Here is a 21,412-nt window from a genome sequence, read left to right as displayed (position 1 = left end):
GTGCTACAACTTTAAAAAAAAACATTTGTTACCAATTATACAACCTTTTAATGATTTTCATTATAAAAGGATGCTATTTACAATAAAGTTTGTTAATTTTGTGTTTGTGGCTCCCCAGTGAACATCTCTTCTGCTATTTATGCACTAAAGGGAAAAGAACTGGCACAGTACCCCTTGGCACTTTTGACAGTTTAAAATTTTCTATTAAATCTAGTAATAATGAGCAAAACAGCAGACTTTCTTTTTGCATACAGTTTCAAGAAATTGACCCTAAAATTAACTTTCCAAATGGCTTTGCAATTGTGAAACACAAAACTCACTGAAATGTGATTTCATGGGATTTTCAAGTTGCTCTCAATTGCTCTCTCTTTTCTCAGCTGTCCCCTATCTAAACAGAGTAAGTCCACAAGATTGAATACCTTGGTTATCTCCCACAAGAAAAGAAACAAGCAGTGATGGCAGAAGTTCAACACAGAATTTGGCTGGCGGTAGCTGCCATTTGATTGCAGAACTGATGCACGTGCAAAAGGAAGAACATCTCAATATGCACAAAAGTGCAAATGTATAGAGCACTATTACTGCCTATCATGCTTTATGGAGCTGAAACTTGGCCCTGTTGAAGGAAAATCTCAACAAACTGGAGGTCTTTCAAATGTGAAGCAGCCTGCGTGACTGCATCAGAAACAACACCAAAGAAAACCTGGGCCAAGCAATAGAGGATGACCTACACAACCATAGACTCAGCCTAGCAAATGAAAAACAAATATTGTAAGACTGCCCTTCCTGGAAGATAGTGATCAATAGTGAGTCTGCCTACCAATGGCACCTACTTTGAGGTCAAACTCACGTGTATAGGAAGGGGTTGCTCTCAGCAGGTAGCACCATGGGTAACACTTGCTGCGCCCATTTTTCCCAATTCTGTAAGCCAATTGCCAGTAGCCACATACTGAGGCCAATACGTCTTAGCACCTATTGTATTTGCTCTCTAGCTGCACCCCCTATTTTTTACACTCTGCTCCATAATAAACTGCTCCATACTTTTGCACATGGTGAAAAAGGTTGTAGATGAGATAAAAATATATGCTAATGGCATAGATTTTGCATGTGGTAAAACAGAATATGTTTCACGAAATTCAGTTTTGCGCAAATTGTTTTGCTCATCACTATAGTGTAGTAATGGGGGTTTGAGAAATGATCCTGGAGAAACAAGATGGATGTTGCTTTTTTTTCAGTCAAATTAGTTTTACAAAAAATTCTACTAATTACTGTGCCGTGAAAGTATGCATCATCCAAATCTCAACCTATTAGCCTGCTCTCTCTGTGGTAAAACCATGCTGTCACAGGAAATAAACTCTGCAGTTTTACTTAGCCATGCTCCTCACTATAATCATTACAGGTGGCCCTTAACTATTGAACCCCAGTCTGAACAGGGGATGGGCCAGCACTTTCAGTGTCTGGAAACCTACAGGAGGACCATATCTCCAGATTTGATATCTCATATGCATATTGTCTGAGATGTCACATCTGATGTGTGATGTGTGCCCTCTAGCTGGTTTTGATTACAAACACCTATGTATACAGGGTATGTGGTGCTTGTTCTTGTTCTTCAAGTGAAGAACGTGTTCACCATTGTTCTTGTGGCTCCGGTTAATTGGTGTACTTAAAAGGAAACAACAACATTATAATCATGTCTGGCTCTGTGGCACTATATTTATAGTCTTATTAAATTTAGACATTAATGAGTTAGAATATATTTGAATGATAACATATACAGCCCATTATTATTTTGTCAAATATTTGGAAGATGCCTTAGGCGAAAAATAGGATTGATTACAATTGTTTGCATATTTTTCTTATGAGGAGCACAGGTAGTTTCTCAAGATGTGACCTTTTGGTAAGGACTGAACCAAAGTGCATTGTCCCAGCCACCACACCATACTCCCTCTACCAACAAAAGCTACATTGACTGGGAAACATTTACATGGAACATGAGCTTGATTAAATATACAACTATAGTGTATGCAGATATTTCCTGCCTAAATTTATCAACTTATAAAGTCATGACGCAACAGCCAAAAGGTCTTACTGCCCTGTCAAAGAGGACTGACTTACATTTACTATCTGGAACTATTTAAGGCCTTACAGAGCATGTCTTTCTCTTGCCAGTTTCCTTGACGAAATTTAAGAAGCTAATCACAAATGGCTGTTTATAGATCTGTTCTGCATGTATAAACACTTCAGAGGTTCACAACAAGGCCACCCTGGCTGCCCTTTGTGGTCTTAAACCCCAAGTCCATTGCTGGCAGATGTTTCTTATGTATTCATCCTGTCTATTTACCTCTCACAAAACATTTATGGACCTCTAAGTAGGCAGCCTGATAAAAACATAGTGTGAGGTGATAAACCAAGTGTCTGCAAATGTATGGACTGAGTTTTAAAAGGGCATAAAATTCTATTGCAAGAATCAAAGTTCAAGAAAATATTTGAAGCTGTCTGAATAGTATGTACTTGTGGTTCCATCTGTGTAAACGTATATTTCTAAATTTGGTACAAATGTTAAAATATACAGTATAAATAATAAAAAAGAATGTGATTCCTAGTGTCAAATTTTATTAGTAGAGCAACTAATACATCAGTCTATTAAAGATGAGTTACATGATATGAATGGAGCTTCACAGTTTCTTGAATTTCACTGCATTTCTCAAGCTGTAAAAGTAGTGAAACTGTAATGGCTTATTCTGTGCTATTCAGTGAGTGAGGGACGGTCGGCCATCTTTACCTTTGCCGGGACACCTCCTTAAGGGAAGGACGGGGGGAGATGGCTTTTGAAGGGTGCTGCCTTCCCCAAACTGCTATTTGACAGCCCCCCTGGATTGCAATGGCACCTCAGATTAACAAAAGGGCAGTATGGGTATTACAATTTGTTGGCACAGCCCTAGTGGGTTCTGTGGATGCCATCAGGGAGAGCTGTGGGAGCTGCAGAGCCCTACTTTTGGGCTTCAGCTACACCTGGGAGCAATTCCAGACCTCCCAAACGAGCCACCTGGGGTGCTTCCAGGTGTGGCGTAAAAAGGAGCCAGCTGCCTCACAGAGATGAGCCAGAGTCAGGAGGATGATGGATGAAGCTTACCTGTGGAGGAATTGAGGCAAAGGAAGGAAGGAAAGAAAGAGAGAAAAGGAAGAAGAAGTGCTGTGTGCTGTATTTATGCGCTGTACTGTGACTGGTGCTTGTGGGAAACGACTGGAAAACATTTCCCACAGAATAAAAGCCTTCTATTTTATGGCACTTGTGTTTTGTGTCTGAAGTGTTGGGTGTTTGGGTGGCTGGCGCGCCCTCTTGTGATCCAGAAGTGCAAGACTTTGTCAGTCAGTCATTGTCCAACCCGCTATATCCTAACACAAGGTCATGGGGGTCTGCTGGAGCCAATCCCAGCCAACACAGGGCGCAAGGCAGGAACAAATCCCAGGCAGTGGGATTCCCCTTTCTGCCTTGCCTGCACCCCTGAGCATATTCTGAAATGCCTTAGCCAGCATCCATGCCACCTGCACTTCAGAACAGGCCATCCACCTGGAGCTAAACATGTTTGCTTCTGTCCAGTACTTGGATAGGAGGTCATCCAGGAAATGCTTGGGTTGCTGCTGGAAGTGGTGTTGGTGAGGCCCGAGGTCTGTGTGTGGATCCCCATGCCCTAGTGCAGGGACGGGGACGGTGTGCTGTAAAAATCTGCGCTGTGCTTTGGATCACATGTAAAACCGAGGTCCTCACTCTCTAGGGTCATAAAAAGATTCCTGTGCATCTTTTGAAAAGAATAGGGTGTTTCTCAATGTCCTGGCTAAACTGCCCACCTTGGCCTTGTCATATTGGCCGTCCCCTAATTATCACCTGTCCCTGATTGGCTATCTCCCTCATCCTTTCACTGCCTAATAGCTAATGTGTGGTGAGTGTGCTGGCTTAGAATGGCTGACATCACATCATCTTGGTGGATGCTGCAAATTTGTGGTGGTTGAAAGTGTTCCCACTGTCTGTGTAAAGCGCTCTGAGTAGTGAGAAAAACACTATATACATAAATGTAATTAATATATGTCTGCTGTACATGGAAATGAGGCAAATTAAAATCACTGTTATCACTCACTTAAGTACACAGCTGTAATTTGATAATATATCATAATTAATTTAAAGATAAAAGAAATATTCAATCCAATTTGCATTTCTTAAAAAATTCAATGTTAGTGAACTCCACTGTGAAACACTATGAGGCAATGTGATCACTTAGAATTTAGCATTACATTTTTCCAAGTGTTTTATATAACTGTGCTTTAAATGATATTTCTTGCAAGTATGATTTTGTAGATATCTTCATAAAGTCTATGTAATAAATATACTGCACAAACTATCTCATGAATAGGTACTTGTTATAAGAAATTGATTCCTTATAAAAACCACATAAAGCCCGATTTTAATATTTGAATATCAGTTAATGATTACAACCTGCTCTTCCATTGCATCATATAAACTCCCTTAGCCTTGATGTATTACTGTAAATGGAGTCTATCAAAAAGAATAATTCATATAAATAAAAGAGACACTTATTTCCCTTAGGTTTGACTGTAAGTGGTCTGAAGAATCTAGGTCAAGATCTTGTCATGAAATATAAAGCTGGCCCAATCATCCTTAAATGTGATCATAATGGCAGAACCTTACCATTTTACTTGGCAGGAATTTTCTGCATTGTTTAATTATTTAATGCTCTAGTTAAAATTAAATCAGCTGGGACATCAGTGATTCTTTTAAAATATATGTATGTACTGTATATATTTTCACTCGTAAGGGTGAATCATTAAAAATGACAGTTGAAGTCTACTGTGTTGTTTTTTGCCCATAGTGCACACTGCATTATATGGAAGGATGAAGCTAGAACTTTAGAACTTTTTAATCATTATGCTTTTAAGATTAGAACTTGCTAGAAATGATGCTTGGTTTTCTGAAAGGTAGCTACTGTCAGTAGATAGATCCAAAACACAGAAGGTAAGATAAAGATCCACCAAAACCCAGATGGTCAGATAAGGATCCATGACAGACCAAGTGTATCATGGCAGTGGCGAGTCAAGACTATATTAAGAAATGTCTGCATGAGTAAAGTTTCTTTCATTATGTAACTTTAGTCATGAATATGACATCTATTAGTGTACTTGAGTGCTAGCATTGACATATTTTCAGGCTCATAAACTAAGCTGAAAAGATAGATTTGGTAGAATAGTCCATCCATCCATTATCCAACCCACTATATCCTAACTACAGGGTCACGAGAGTCTGCCGGAACCAATCCCAGCCAACACAGGGTGCAAGGCAGGAAACAAACCCTGGGCAGGGCGCCAGCCCACCGCAGGGCACACACACACTAGGGACAATTTAGGATTGCCAATGAACCTAATCTGCATGTCTTTGGACTGTGGGAGGAAACCCACGCAGACACGGGGAGAACATGCAAACTTCACGCAGGGAGGACCCAGGAAGCGAACCCAGGTCTCCTTACTGCGAGGCAGCAGCGCTACCCACTGCACCATTGTGCCGCCCTGGTAGAATAGTATTTCTACAAATTAGAATATTGTTACTGGAATGGAAGAATTAGCGTTGAGGTGGCAATATACTGTAGCCAAATCACCAGACAGGAAAATAGAAGGTTGCAGAATAATTCTGACACTCAATAATGACTTTATAATTTGTAAGAAGTAAAGTAGTTGAGTAACCCTGTTAGGCATTGTGGGGCTGTATCATGTAGGGTCACGACTATACTGTTTATTTCATTTTCTGTCATGTTTTGCTTACAATTGTGTTTTTCCTTTCTCTTCATACTCATAGGCAATAGTCTACAATTCAATTTTAATTTCTTTTTGTCAGGACAGCATTGTAGTGCATTAGTTAGCAGTAGGACAGTTTTCTATCCCGACCTGATTAGTGTCTTTGTGGAGTTTACACATTTTCCCATTGTCAATTAGGTTTGCTGGTAGCTCTGAATAGATCTACATACAGTAAGAGATTATGGGTGCTCCTGCTTGAGTGTGCCCTGTAATGGCCTGGCTCTCTGTCCAGCACTGGTTACTGCCCAATACTGCTGTCTGTGACCCTGTATTGGATTAAATAGGCTTTAAAACATAGAAGAAATGAACAGGAGATAATTTCAAAGTAGCCAGTCTTTTGACAATAGTTATTCTATCTTGGTCTAAGAGCCTGAAAAGTTTGGATTGCAACTAGTCAGGAAAAAGGTCACAAAAATTATCCTAGGAGCAAATAGATTTTTATAGTCAATTAGACTGAGACTGGAGGATGTTCACATCTCCAGTTTGTGAAAGTGTGTATTATGGAGAAAAACAATGCCTCAGGAGTAATGCATAATATCTGTTCATTATTCTGTTTAACCACATTCTACATTCAAGGAGCCTAAGCTGAAGCTTATCTCAGCAGCATCAGGCACATGACAGGGAAGTCAGTTCATCAAAGTACCATTCATGTACACAGAAACATTCAGTCAATTCAATCATTTTGAGTCAAACTGGAATCACCAGTGAATGTTACTTGAACATGCCTTTAAATATGAATGTCAAGAAAAACAGATGGAGGTGCAAGGAGAATATCCATATTCTAGCCCTACAGCGATTAAGTCAGAAATCAAACTTAGGGTTGGGAGATGTCAGAGAGCCATGCTAATTCACCATTTGTCATCATCACGCTGCCAGCTTTACTAATGCTAGCTTCGGTGCATCACAGAGTTATCCATTTCATCAGGGACTTTCAGTATCTCAGAAGATTGTAGAAATGTTCTGAAATCAGAGAATACTCACATTTATTTGGAATTTAGATGTCAGGAATATTTATTTTATTTTTTACAGTTTATAAATAGCAAAATATATTATTTGCATTGTCTTTTATAATAAATGTTTAATGTTAGTGTGTTAACAACAAGCTTATCTTTTTTGATTTCAACAGTTTTTGTTTTTAATATATGTTGGTTTAAAAAATGTTGTCTTACCTAAAAATACAAAGAATGGCACTGCCTATAATAAGGGCAATCAATGAGAGGCTGTGTCCCAATGTGTAGAAGGCCTTCACCACCAAAAAGAAAGTCAGCTGCAGGAAAAGAAGACATTTATTTAATGCAGTTTATTGTTTTCTTTTAAGAAGACAGCAAAAGTGTCAGTATAAAGCATTAGACTGGTAAGACATGCTTGTCTTAACAGAAAATAAAACGCAGCAAAAACAAATCTATCAAACTTCATGCACATTTTATGTGATGCTTTCCTGACACACATCTCAGGAATAAATGTACAAACAAATATTATAATACTTTATCAAGCATTACATCACTTCTCAAAGCTGACTGTTACATTGAAGCCCCTCACTATCACCAAAGAAATTGTTCAATTGGTCCTTCTGTTGTCAGAGTGAATTGCAAATGCTCTCCTCTGTTCATATGAAATCATGTACAGCTATTTATTTTGTTAGTATAAGTCCTGGTAATATAAAAAAGGTTCTTTTTTTTTAAAATAATTAGTCTCATCTCACTAAACTGGCATCACACCCGACCCTTCCCCTCTGTTTTGCAACAGGTGAGCACACCAGAATCTTATAAACAAGCCTCTGATGTCTCTGAAATGGAAATACCGTGACCTGTAAGTGGTGTCTTAGTGTCCCTAAACCCCAGACACAATTATGCCAATCACAATCCCAGCTTCCATATGAGTTTAATTCTTTCTCTTTCTTTGTCCTCCACTCCTCCTAGGTTAGCTTTGCCCTACTCCACTTCCAATTCTGAATTCTGGGCTGAGGCCAATGGCTCCTTTCAACCTGGACCTGGGAGAACTTTCAGAACATCAGCATCGTAACCAAGAAGCACTTTCATGGTATGTCTGCCCCCTGCATCTCTCATGTAGCCCTGTGGCTTTCTAAATACAAGAGTGATGCTGCCACCCAGTGTAATGGGTGAACACATAGCCCTTGGAGGCAGTCTCCCTTTGTCCTTCTGCTATGACAGCCATCCGGCCAAGAAAGGTGCCAGTAACCTTCCTGGAGAAGATGCCTGTCTGTGGACATCCTCCTTTATAAGACATTTGTTTTTAATTGAACAAATTGCACTTTACAGTATACCGAAGTTTGCTAATGTGTAGGTAACTCCTTAGCATGCATTGTACTGGAAAGTAAAGTAGCCAACTAATACCTTCTGGAAGATACATTGAGTTTATTAAATGAATACGCTTTTAAAAAAATATTCCTTTAGAAGCAAAAATATATGCTCATGTACAGTATCTCACAAAAGTGAGTACACCCCTCACATTTTTGTAAATATTTTATTATATCTTTTCATGGAACAACACTGAAGATATGACACTTTGATACAATGTAAAGTAGTAAGTGTACAGCTTGTATAAATTTGCTGTCCCCTTAAAATAACTCAACACACAGCCATTAATGTCTAAACCACTGGCAACTAAAGTGAATACACCCCTAAGTGAAAAATGTCCAAATTGTGCCCAGTTAGCCATTTTCCCTCCCCGTTGTCATGTGACTCAGTGTTACAAGGTCTCAGGTGTGAATGGGGAGCAGGTGTGTTAAATTTGGTGTTATCGCTCTCACACTCTCCCATACTGGTCACTGGAAGTTCAACATGGCACCTCATGGCAAAGACCTCTCTAAGAATCTGAAAAAACGAATTGTTGCTCTACATAAAGATGGCCTAGGCTATAAGAAGATTGCCAACATCCTGAAACTGAGGTGTAGCACGGTGGCCAAGACGATACAGTGGTTTAACAGGACAGGCTCCACTCAGAACAGGCCTCACCATGGTCGGCCAAAGAAGTTGAGTGCACGTGCACAGCATCATATCCACAGGTTGCCTTTTGAAAATAGACGTATGAGTGCTGCCAGCATTGCTGCAGAGGTTGAATTGGTTGGGGGTCAGCCTGTCAGTGCTCAGACTGTACGCCGCCCACTGCATCAAATAGGTTTGCATGGCTGTCGTCCCAGAAGGAAGCCTCTTCTAAAGATGATGCACAATAAAGCCAGTAAACAGTTTGCGGAAGACAAGCAGACTAAGGACATGGATTACTGGAACCATGTCCTGTAGTCTGATGAGACCAAGATAACCTTATTTGGTTCAGATGGTGTCAAGCGTGTGTGGCGGCAACCAGGTGAGGAGTACAAAGACTAGTGTGTCTTGTCTGCAGTCAAGCATGGTTGTGAGAGTGTCATGGTTTGGGGCTGCATGAGGTTTGCCGGCACTAGGGAGCTACAGTTAACATGTACTGTGACATACTGCAGCAGAGCACTTTGGAAACTGGGCCACAGGGCAGCATTCCAACATAATACACACCTCCAAGACGACCACTGCCTTGCTAAAGAAACTGAGGGCAAAGGTGCTGGACTGGCCAAGCATGTCTCCAGACCTAAACCCTATTGAGCATCTGTGGGGCATCCTCAAACGGAAGGTGGAGGAGCACAAGGTCTCTAACATCCACCAGCTCTGTGATGTCGTCATGGAGGAGTGGAAGAGGATCCCAGTGGCAACCTGTGAAGCTCTTTTGAACTCCATGCCCAAGAGAGTTAAGGCAGTGCTGGAAAATAATGGTGGCCACACAAATTATTGACACTTTGGGCACAATTTAGACATTTTTCATTTAGGGGTGTATTCACTTTTGTTGCCAGTGGTTTAGACTTTAATGACTGTGTGTTGAGTTATTTTGAGGGGACGGCAAATTTACACTGTTATACAAGCTGTACACTGACTACTTTACATTGTATCAAAGTGTCATATCTTCAGTGTTGTCCCATGAAAAGATATAATAAAATATTTACAAAAATAAGAGGGGTGTACTCACTTTTGTGAGATACTGTATGTATGTATGTCAGAAAATGGTTCGCTAGAGCAAGTAACTCAGGTGGATTTTAGAACAATTTCATACAAATGTAAGTTATGGTGTCATCTTGTATACAGTAAGTTGCTGAACTATTTTTTGTTTGTTTGGCAGTTATCCCTAATTTCTGGAAAATGCTCAAGTAATGATTATTTTTGCTTACTTGTTTAGCACTCTTGAGCCCAGTCTCCATAAATGTTTGTGAAGAAATAACTTTGACTTAAAAAAATAACAAACTTACCTTTCAATATTACTGGTTTATAGTTACATTGATCAGCTCAATCACCTCTTTAATGTAATGTGGTAACATTTACTACCTTCCAATCTGTAGGAACTTCCCCAGTGTGCGACGTCCTTTAGCACTCTAGGAAAACTGATGTTGTATATTGACCTGGCAGTTTGTTTGATTCCAGCCTTTTTAATCTAAGCAGCACTTCTCTGTCTATATATTTTCCAGATAACATCTCCTTAAAAGCAGTACATTAAGGGGAAGTTATACAGCAGCACTAATACAATATAGATGTTAAACGTGAAATGGTTATGTCGAACCTGTAATAATGTTTCAGCAACAATATTCAGCTTTTCGGTGAAACTACAATTAATTTTATAGTAAAAATAGAAAGTATATACTGTATATTTCACTGAAGGAGGAGCAAACAAATTGAAAGACATTGTTTTCATTGTATTAAATTATTTTGGTACTTCTCTGGGCAAAGGGGGCTGCGTTCAAGCTTGACCTTTTCTCTCCTTAGTTTAACTCATCTGTTGGCATGACTTAAAAACCTTGGCACTTGTGGTATACGATATTCTCTTTGTCATCTTATCCTACTTGTGTTTCTTCTTGCTCTTGGAAAGGGTACCACACGCTTTAGTAAACAACACTGCTTTGTTGTCAATTCCATCTAAAAGAGGAAAAAAGAGGAACAGACTCTTCTTTAGAAAAGTGTGGCTTTCTTTAATAGCATGGATCCACCATTATTTTTGTAGATGTTTATTGCTGTGATTTTGGAGTAAGGAATATGGTGAAAAGGGGTTGGAGCCTCAAAAAACACCACAGAATTGTCTGTTTTTGAAGGCAACCAACCCCTACTCCTTTTGGGCTCCTCAGAGTTTCTTTTGCTACAGAGTATTTTGTGTAATAAAACTTTCAATTTAATAAAGATTCTTTATTTGCACTTTTTGTTGCACAAGCCAACGGCTGATGGATCCTTGTACTTGTGGGTCTTTTTGCGACAGTTTTTGGGACTTTATTTGAAGGAACATCCTAGTTCATGACACTGATTAAGAGATATTTTTCAAAAAACACTTGAAAAAGTAGGACTGATGTTATGTATGCACACTGAAAGTTTATTGTTAATCTACTGTATATATTTGTTTTTGAGGAATTATGTCCAGTTTATGAGTTAGCTATACAAGGATATTTACCTAAAATAGAAATTCAGAAAAATTAAATCTGACTGATCTGATCATTACCCTTAAACTTATAATGAAGTAGAGGAATGATTACAGATCAGTTTCTAATTAACTTATAGAGGATGTATATTGATTAAGGTTACAGCATTTCTCAATAAATATTCTTCATTTTAATTGTCTTGTCTTAATTATTTACAAATTAATTTTTGAATCTGGTTAGTCCAAATGGTTGGGGGAGCGAAATCCATCCCAGCAGCATTATCAGCAAGGCAGAAACCAACCTTGAATTTGATGCCAGTCCATCATGGTGCACATTCATTATCATATACGCCTCACTAATATAGAGGAAATTTACAAATCAGAATCAAAATTCACTTTATGGTCCAGGTACAGTAATGTGCACTAGGAATTTGAGTGATAGCACTGGTGCAACACACAAGGACAATACAGAATACAAAAGATGAATATAAAAAAATAAACTATAAAGTTATAATTAATTAATGTATGTGCTTGTATGTGTTTTTTGATACAAAGGCAAACTAAGACACCCAGAAAATTTACAGGGAGATGTAGACAGCATCAAGACTGTTCAAATGTTTTTTTAGTTGTGTGAAGTAAATTTCAATTTAACTTATTTTATAGGAAACTAAAAGTTCACTATAAACTAATTTTTTAGAAATGTGTGCACAGACCGCTAATAAACCAATCAGAAAGTTCACCTAACAGCTTCAAAATTTAAATGCGGCTGAGGACATGAAAGTTTACCTTAAAACAGGTGAGCTACAGGAATAGTCAGACCAAGCAAAAGGATCGAATGCAGACCACACAGGTTGTCCTTATCAGTCAGTGTCAGCATACAGTGTCTTGGTGTTTCATTGTTTTGTTTCTATGGCTAGCCTCATTCACAGCTGGAGGCCTGCTTTTCTTCAAATGTCTAGAAATATGCATGTTTTGATCCTTCCAAAGAGCAGTGGCAGCTGGAGCTCTAAAAAGCTGGGAAGAATACTGAGTAGTGTATGTAGTGTTAAACTGGTGTGACAAGGACAAGACTTCAGACAGTATAAAAGTTTGGGGCAGCCACCCGTATATTATATCCTGGCTGCAAAAGTTTGAACAGAGATGTTCACACGACTGAGTCCAAAATAGAACTGAAGAGGTGGAGGTAAGATGGCGGCTTTAAAGGCCCAGAGAGGAAGTGACGTCATCAGAAGGCCCGGAACCGGAAGTGACATCATCAAAATGTCCGGAGGTGATGTCATCAGTGGCATCGAAACCTGGTGGGATTTCCTGGGAATGGTCTGCAAGGAACTGAGAAAGACAGTCAGCACACTCTGCTGCCCCCTGGTCTGATATGGTATTACCAATACTTAAGCCCTTTAGCTGTCTCCTACATGCACGTGTGTGACACTGGTCTGAAGACTGAATCCTGCATACCCCACCTTTGGTGTACCAAGGGAAAGTAATGTTTATGTAATATAAGACACTGAGTGAAATATGAACAAAAAAATATGAGCAAAATGCAATTCAGTATACGTCTGATAAAAATATTCAATGTATTTATAGATTAAATTCCTACAAAAGCATAACTTTAGCTTGGGAAATTTACTTAATTCCTATTCTTAGAACGAGTGATTTGGGAGAATGTGTAAAGCAATATGCAAAGGCAGTTTCTGATGCTGGTAATTTCATTTTTATGTCATCATATGCTAAAGTATTATCTCTTATTGCCCTTTAGTTATGCCATGCTGCTTACAGTTGATCTTGTGTATGAAGCAAGCGGCCATTTCAGGAGTTCCCCATTCATGTGGTCTCTGTTATCTCCAAGCTGAAACTAATTTTTAAGCCTTACACCTAGATTTCAAAGAGTAGGCAATACAAAACATCAAAGCCAGTTATTATCATGGAGTCTATCCTCATGGCTTAGGCATTGAACTGGAAAACCATAATTTTCCAATTCAGGCCTCACATCTTATGCACTGTGTGATAATATAAAAGGCAGTTAACCTTCCTGTGCACCATGAACCTTGAGGTAGTTTCACTATAGAAAGATTTTGTGGTGCAAGACCGCTCACAAATGTCTCTAAGAGCTTCCCATACTTTTATAGCGGCTGAAATGAAACACTTTAATTTTATCATCTTGCTTCACAAATTGCAAACAGAATCTTCCTGCCTATAGCATTAACTGTGCATATCATTGTGCAAACCAAAGAAATATGGTGAGTCAATGTTAAGTAGACAAGTGATTATAAAGAGCAGCAACTGTAATTATTTCTTAAAATGTCCCTGCGATATATGCTTTAAATGTTTATGCAGATACATTTATTTTTTTTTATTTTGCTATTTTTACATATTAAATACGGATTTGGACTGCAATTATGCATACATAATAATTTTCTAATCAAGTGTAATATGATAATGTACTCTTGTGCCCACCGTGCCTGTATGTGCAAAGTTAAACAATGTGTTAAAAGTGAAGCTAAGTGCTAGTTTCTTTAATCTTTGAGTTTTTGGTACTTTGCTGCTTGTTTCGAGTGTGTGTTTGCATGCGATTATGATATGAATTAAAGAACCTATTGTTCAGAGATTGCTTACTCGCTGCATAATACAACAGTAAGATAAACAACAAAATGTTATGTACAATGCAGATCTGAGCTGACCTGCTATGTACAAAATTTTGTTCACAGTTCTTTTATATATTAGAAATAGTTCTACTTTTTCCATAGGAAAATTATACAATATTAAGAAAAATGAGATGTGTTGATAGATAGATAGATAGATAGATAGATAGATAGATAGATAGATAGATAGATAGATAGATAGATAGATAGATAGATACTTTATTAATCCCAAGGGGAAATTCACATACTCCAGAGTAGCCCTATTCTGTAAATGAAAGATACGAGACTCTAATCCAAAATGAGAGTAAATGCCATAATTTAATTTTAGGCAAAAGGCAACATGCCAACACTTGTTTAAATTACAAGTGTTATTAATGTGTGGAATACACAAGACATATTGAAATAGCATAACAATAAATCAGTCAGCATCAGTATGTAGACTTGCTATCTTAATGTTTATGCATAAAAGGAGTTAATACAAGTTATCCAGAAAATGAAAAATAAGAAATTCATTTGAATGGAGGCACAAACAAGCATACAGCTCTTAAAATCGGATGACTTGATGCAACGTTACACAGATATTTGTCAAAATTCTTGATATTCCAGAAAACCAGACATCGCCAGAAATCACAGGTAACTGCACTTTGAGTACAAATGCACCAATTACTATTTTTGTGTAAATTTAAATCCTGAAACACTCACAAGGAAAACAGAATTGAAACTGACTTAATCGAGAATTGGAGATAAATGGAACGTTTTGGTAAACTAAGCCCAACATGACAACCCCTTCTCAGGGACGTACTGAAAACATACATACATACATACATACATACATACATACATACATACATACATACATAGAGTACATAAATAGAAACAACTGTTGTACATGTTTTAAATGATACACTAATAAAATCTGATCTGCAGGATTCACTTATCCTTGCTTGAATTGCAGTGCTGACATGGTCAGGGTTCTTGTATGTCTTACTTATCCTTAGGGCCTTTCTTATCTAGGGAGATGTGCTCCTGATAGACCATGGCAAGTTGGTCCATGGAAATGGGGGAGACAAAGAATGACTCATGATAGTTTTGATTAAATCAAATAGATCTACTCCTGGAACAATGAATGCCCACTGACTACTGGCCTGGTGACACACAAAACTTAGTCCAAAAAAGGTGCTTGGAGCAGCCATGTGAGCTCACCAAGGTGAAGGACGTTCGTGTGCAGTTTCATATAGGTGAGAGATGTACCCATGCGTACTAGATGTTGCAAATATAAACTGGCTCTTGGCAAGTGACTGTAATTTCTACGATGAACACAGAACTGGAGGTCATGCAGAAGGTTAGAAAATACTATCTAAACATACTGTGTTTCCCCGAAAATAAGACTGGGTCTTATATTATTTTTACTCCAAAAGATGCACTAGGGCTTATTTTCAGGGGATATCTTATATTTATTCATGTACAACAATATACATTTATCCAAATACAGTCATGTCATCTTCTTCTGGAATATCATCATAACTCTCCACATTGAAACCTTGAATTCCAGCCTGAATTTCTTCCTACTCCAGCAGCTGTTAGGACCCTCCAGGATCGATGTGCGCGTTTCGATGTTTGATGAATGGTTCGATGTGGTGAAGCAAAATGCCGACATACAAATGTATTCGTGGTGCTTTTATATTCAAGCGTCGCATATTCCCCCATCGTAATGACACGATACATTTTAAAGGTCTCACATACCATCTTCTGTGCCGTTTTTTTTTTACCTTCACAATATTATCAGAATGTATGGTGGCTTATTTGAGCCACAGAGAAAAAAAATTAAGGACATGGTGAAATTGTCTAGTTTGTGATTAAAGTGGAAAGTTTGGCTTTAACCTCGAAATGTCCACTTTAACCTCGTAGTTTACTTTATCATTAAAGCAGACCATCGTAAACGTCATCTTAAAACCGACCCAGTTGTTAAACACTATGTGCTTCTGTGGGTTCCTCCTGAGCTGACAGCGGCAATCGCCACACAAAACACATTACATTTCTGATATTCCAGCTCTCTGCACACTTAGAATCCTTAGATTTATACTTGATATCACTTTCATGATGAAATGCATTAAAGTTATATATGTTACATTTTACACATGAATCGTTAACTTTGTTTAAATAATGAATACTGTTTAATAGTTACACATGTGGGGTGGCACGGTGGCAGAGCGGGTAGCGCTACTGTTTTGCAGAGAGTCACGCCCTTATGGAGTCTGCATGTTTCCCTGGTTGGTTTCCACAGTGTGCTCCATTTTCCATCCAAAGACATGAAGGTTTTAGGATTTGGTGATGCTAAAATGACATTCGTGTATGTGTGTGCTTGTGTTCACCTTGCGATGAGCTGATGCCCCGTCAAGGGATTTTGTTTCTGCCTCGCGCCCGATGCTGCTGGAATGGGTGCATCCCTGGATTGATGGATATAATCATAAAAACATCCTTTTCAGAGATTTTTTGGCAAGGTGTCCTTGGAATTTAATGGATGTTTCAGGCACACGTGTCGCATTGCGTGAAGTATAAACCTGGCCTTGTTTTTCAGCTGACGATCTTGACTAGGGCTTATTTTTGGGGTAGGGCTTATTTTCGGGGAAACACATTAGTTGAACTCAGCATTGGTTCTGAAGCCAGACTTCTCATTCAGGAGTAGTCTTTCCATCTCTGGAATTGCCCTAACAGAAAAGACCCTGGATTGGTGTGGAGATACTTATAAGCCTCCAGCTGGAAGACGAACAGGTGGCGTTTTTTTCCATGCAATGAGAATGCTGCCTAAATGCAAATTCAATTTACTTGGAGAAAGGTTGTGAATGTTCTTACAGGGTATAATATGCACCATACAGCTAATCAAAGTCACCCAGGTAATTCTCATCATTACTGGTGAAGTGTTTTTCACTTCATTGCTTGGCATTGGGTTCATCTTGGTTACTGAAGTCATTATGCTAAGTAAAAGGCTCCATAGTGGCAAGGCCACAGGGATGGATAAGATGGCAGACAGCATCTCCAGACTAACAAAATGTAGTGGTATGTCTCATTTATTAGAAGGGAAACAATAGGGATTATACCAATTACCAAGGTATCACACATTTCAACCTCACTGACAAGACCTATGCTGATGTACTCTGATGGATTCTTCATCTGATAGGTGAACCTGAGAACCAGTAGGAGCAACGTACATTCCATCGTGGACTTGGAACAATAGGCTGATTCTTTGTCTTTCTACAAATTTAGAGGGGTAATTTGAATTTTCATTCCTATATACATGTGCTTTGTGGATTTGGAAAAAGGCATTTGGTACATACTGCAATGGTTTGTTACCGAGTATGATGTACTTTGAGTGAGACTAGGGCTTCCAACCCCAGAGTCGTGGTCCTTTACTATAAAAGTATGGTTTGTTTACATCAGGTAAGGAATAAGCAGCTGCCTCAAGTGGAGTAGTTCAAGTACATTAGTGACGTCTATCATGAATAAGTCTCGGGTAGATCCAGTAGATCAGTGTAGATGCACCAATTTTGCTGATGTTTGTGTACATCATAAACAGGTAATGCAGCTCACAAGGGTTAGGGTTAGTTAGTTAGTTTTTGAACTGAAGACAGGACTTTGGACCAGTGAATGCGACAGAGACACTGATGTTCAATTCAAAAGCTTTTAATTGCATTTTCTGTTTATAACGTGCATGTTTTTTCCAGAAGCAATAATTTCACAACATTTTATCAAAAATGCAAGTGTTTTGCATGTTATGAGCAAATGCCTGGATAACTGACATGGATTATGTGACATGAGCCATTGTAAAGCATTGGTCACCTTTTGTTTCTATACTATAATCATTTTTTTAACTTTGTTCTCCATGAAGACATGAGATTAAAAATGTTCTTGGTACATCATATTTCAGATGAAGCCTCACAAGTGCATTGAGGTGCTTTGAAACAATTTCACTTCAATTGTAGTGGATCCATTGTGCTATGAAACCAAACATCCCATTAGCCTTCTTAATCACTTGTGTGCACTGCTTGCATGTGGACTTTGGTGAGTCTACTATGACTCTCACAAGGGTTACTTTCAAGTTTCAGCCTCCATAGTATGTTCAAATTTAACATTTTTACTGCCTACATGTAATACTTTACATTTATTTATGTTAAATTTCATCTGCCTAAGTCTGAACTTTGTTCAGACTCATTCAAAATGATTCTGCTGACTTTAGGATATCTGCAATTCCACATAATTTAGTGCTATCTAAAGCATTTTGTTACATTTTTATCAAGATTATTTGTATAAATTAAAAAGAGAAGTAGCACTGTCACCGGTGTTTTAAAAATGCAAACAACTGAGAGAAAGTCACAACTGCCTTTATTTGAAGTGAATTTGAATAACTTAATGAACCAAGGAGGCCTGTCTTCTAATTAAGCCATCTTTTAAAATATAATATTAAAAAGCATCAAGTACTGTCCTGCCTTTCCATCTCGCTCTGATAAATATATGCCAACGAATATTGTGCATATTGAATATTTTATTTTGAAATATGCATTATGCTATCTGTTTATTTTAATTAGTTGATTAAAAACTTAAAATTATAATTTTTTACTCAATAAAGTATATGCTTCAAAGAAGTGCAACAAAAGGTGACATGTTTGACAAATAACCCTGACACATATTTTGAACATCTCCTTTAAAAGAAGGTAGCTACACTAAATAGTCTCTTATTTGCACTTTAAATCAGACCTTATTGTTTAACTGATGCATGAAACTAACTTTTTTTACAATCTTGAAATACATTAGTATTGATAGTATTAATAGGACAATTAGAGAGTTTCCAGACGTCTAAGATTTCTAATTATTTTTTTACGTTAAGTTACTGTCAGCCTCATTATTTGCTGCACCATTTCATTACAAATAATAATCAAGTAAATTGATTGGACATGTCATAAAGAGGTATCTTATAATTATTCCACGGCTTATTGTGAAAAGCATACTTGTAGAGGAAACTTACCAATTAAATATAATGAGACGGAAATGTCTACAGTAACTACAATGCTCACATTCATTCAGGATATGGTGTTTTCCAATTAACAAACATACAATTAAGGTTTCTTTCTGTACTAGAAAAAGCTGCCATTTTAACACAATGCAGAATACTTTGCCTAAATCATTATATTCATAGGTGACAGGCTATATTGTCTTGTTGCATTAGCAAACTGAAAATATGAAATTTCAAAGAGATCTTAGCATTCTTAACGTGCATTTTCATTTACCTTGAATGACGCAGTATGTGTGATCCATTTGTAATGCTGTAATCATTATTTTAAGGTTATCAACAAGCACAAAGATCAAAACCTAAAACATGTTGCAGACCTGGGCATCTTCTGTTCTGTATATGTGTAATATGTCGGTTGTGTCAGATAAAGTGCCCTGGCCACCAGATAGCAGATTCCCTAGCCAGTAGCTGAATTCTTTGATGTGAAATCACTCAGGCATCTCTAGGCCAGTTTTGATGATTACAGGCTTCCGTCATTTTAGTCGTGATGCTATAGGAAAACACTATTTGGCTACAATTTGTATTTATAATTTATTATCCATCCATCCATCCATTTGCCAACCCGCTGAATCCGAACACAGGGTCACGGAGGTCTGCTAGAGCCAATCCCAGCCAACACAGGGCACAAGGCAGGAACCAATCCCGGGCAGGGTGCCAACCCACCGCATTTATAATTTATTATTTAGACCAATATTTTTAATTTAGCTATGAGTGTTAAACGATACATTGAAAAAATTGAATGTAATTCACATCATTACAAAAACAGCATTAGTATGTCTGAGGTATGGCAAAGACGATTTAACAGAAATGACACAATCATGAAACTATATAACCCACGTAAACCAGAAAGAAAGAAGCTGAAGAGTTTGTATACTTCTCTTTATACAGTGGGCTTTATTCATGTTTCCTTGTATAAATATCCAACCAACGAATCACACAGTTAAACTGATTTCAGTTTAATCTTGAAATTCCTTCAGACTCCTATGGCAGGGTTTTGTTTTTCTTTTGCCCAAATCAGTTTGCTAATTAAAAATTTTAAAATTGGTTCCTCAGTGTCATAAATGTGTTAACTCCCTAGTTTCTTTGTTTATTCTGAAAACTGAGGAATACTAAATGTTTACTTTTCAAGGAAATCTCTAGGATGTCATGTAAGTCTGGAACATATATATAAATAAATATACAGTATATATATATATATATATATATATATATATATATACACACAGTATATATAGTAACACTAGATGGTGCTATACCAGTGCTTATACCCGACACACAGACACTGACAACATGTTTTTAAAACACCAAGAAGCTGTTTATTTTCTTTACTCCAAGCAAATACTGCCCAAAGCACTTCCACCACAATAAACAAATAAACAAATTAATATTTAAATCTCCAAATCTCTCCTCTCCTACCACCCAACTCCGTCTCGCTTGCTGGGTTCCCATCAGTCCTTTAAATAGTCTTTGACCCAGAAGTGCTTCTGTCCTTCTGACCATGTGTCTGACTGGCACTTCCGGGTCTAATGAAGAACTGACATTTTCCAGAAGTACTTCGGGGCTTCCGTCCTCGGGACACCTTGTACTTCCGGGCTAAAAGGAAAGTATGAGTACCCAGGTTCTTCGATAGCTGCCCCTGGTGGCACCCATAGCACCCAACAGGGCTGAGAAACCAAACTCCAAGTCCCAAGATGCCAAGGACGTCCCGGCCGGGTTGAGCTGCCGGCTGTCCATCATAATATATGTATATATTGTTTTTTTTTTTTTTTTTAATTTATCCTGAAGTCTGAAACTCAATCTGATTATTAGGTGGTTACCTACCAGGTAACACTTGTGGTTGGTTGGCCAGTTGGTAAACATCCGCCACGTTCTCTCAGCTGCGAGAAGCAGCTCATAGACGTGTCGTATACTCTTTGTGTTATTTGGCAGATACTGTATCATATATATTTACCCTCTTGAAGATAGATAGATAGATAGATAGATAGATAGATAGATAGATAGATAGATAGATAGATAGATAGATAGATAGATAGATACTTTATTAATCCCAAGGGGAAATTCACAAACTTCAGCAGCAGCATACTGATAAAGAAAATATTAAATTAAAGAGTGATAACAATGCAGGTATACGGACAGACAATGACTTTGAATAATGTTAACGTTTACACCCCCCCGGGTGGAATTGAAGAGTCGCATAGTGTGGGGGAGGAACAATTTCCTCAGTCTGTCAGTGGAGCAGGAAAGTGACAGCAGTCTGTCGCTGAAGCTGCTCCTCTGTCTGGAGATGATACTGTTTAGTGGATGCAGTGGATTCTCCATGATTGACAGGAGCCTGCTCAGCGCCCATCGCTCTGCCACAGATGTCAAACTGTCCAGCTCCATGCCTACAATAGAGCCTGCCTTCCTCACC

General features: G+C 38.2%; 1 protein-coding gene across 1 annotated transcript in view; it reads right to left on the bottom strand.

The window, feature by feature from the left end:
• The window catches only part of vipr2 (vasoactive intestinal peptide receptor 2), a 192,215-nt gene that overhangs the window by 31,038 nt on the left and 139,765 nt on the right, over positions 1-21,412 (bottom strand). The window contains exon 5 of the mRNA XM_028804135.2: positions 7,029-7,126. Within this exon, the coding sequence (XP_028659968.1) occupies positions 7,029-7,126 (98 nt within the window). The remainder of the gene's footprint in view (positions 1-7,028; positions 7,127-21,412) is intronic.

The sequence above is a fragment of the Erpetoichthys calabaricus genome, chromosome 6, assembly GCF_900747795.2.
Source record: "Erpetoichthys calabaricus chromosome 6, fErpCal1.3, whole genome shotgun sequence".
Taxonomy (NCBI): Eukaryota; Metazoa; Chordata; class Cladistia; order Polypteriformes; family Polypteridae; genus Erpetoichthys; species Erpetoichthys calabaricus.
Note: the sequence above shows the minus strand (reverse complement) of the source record. Positions and strands in the feature narration are given on the sequence as shown.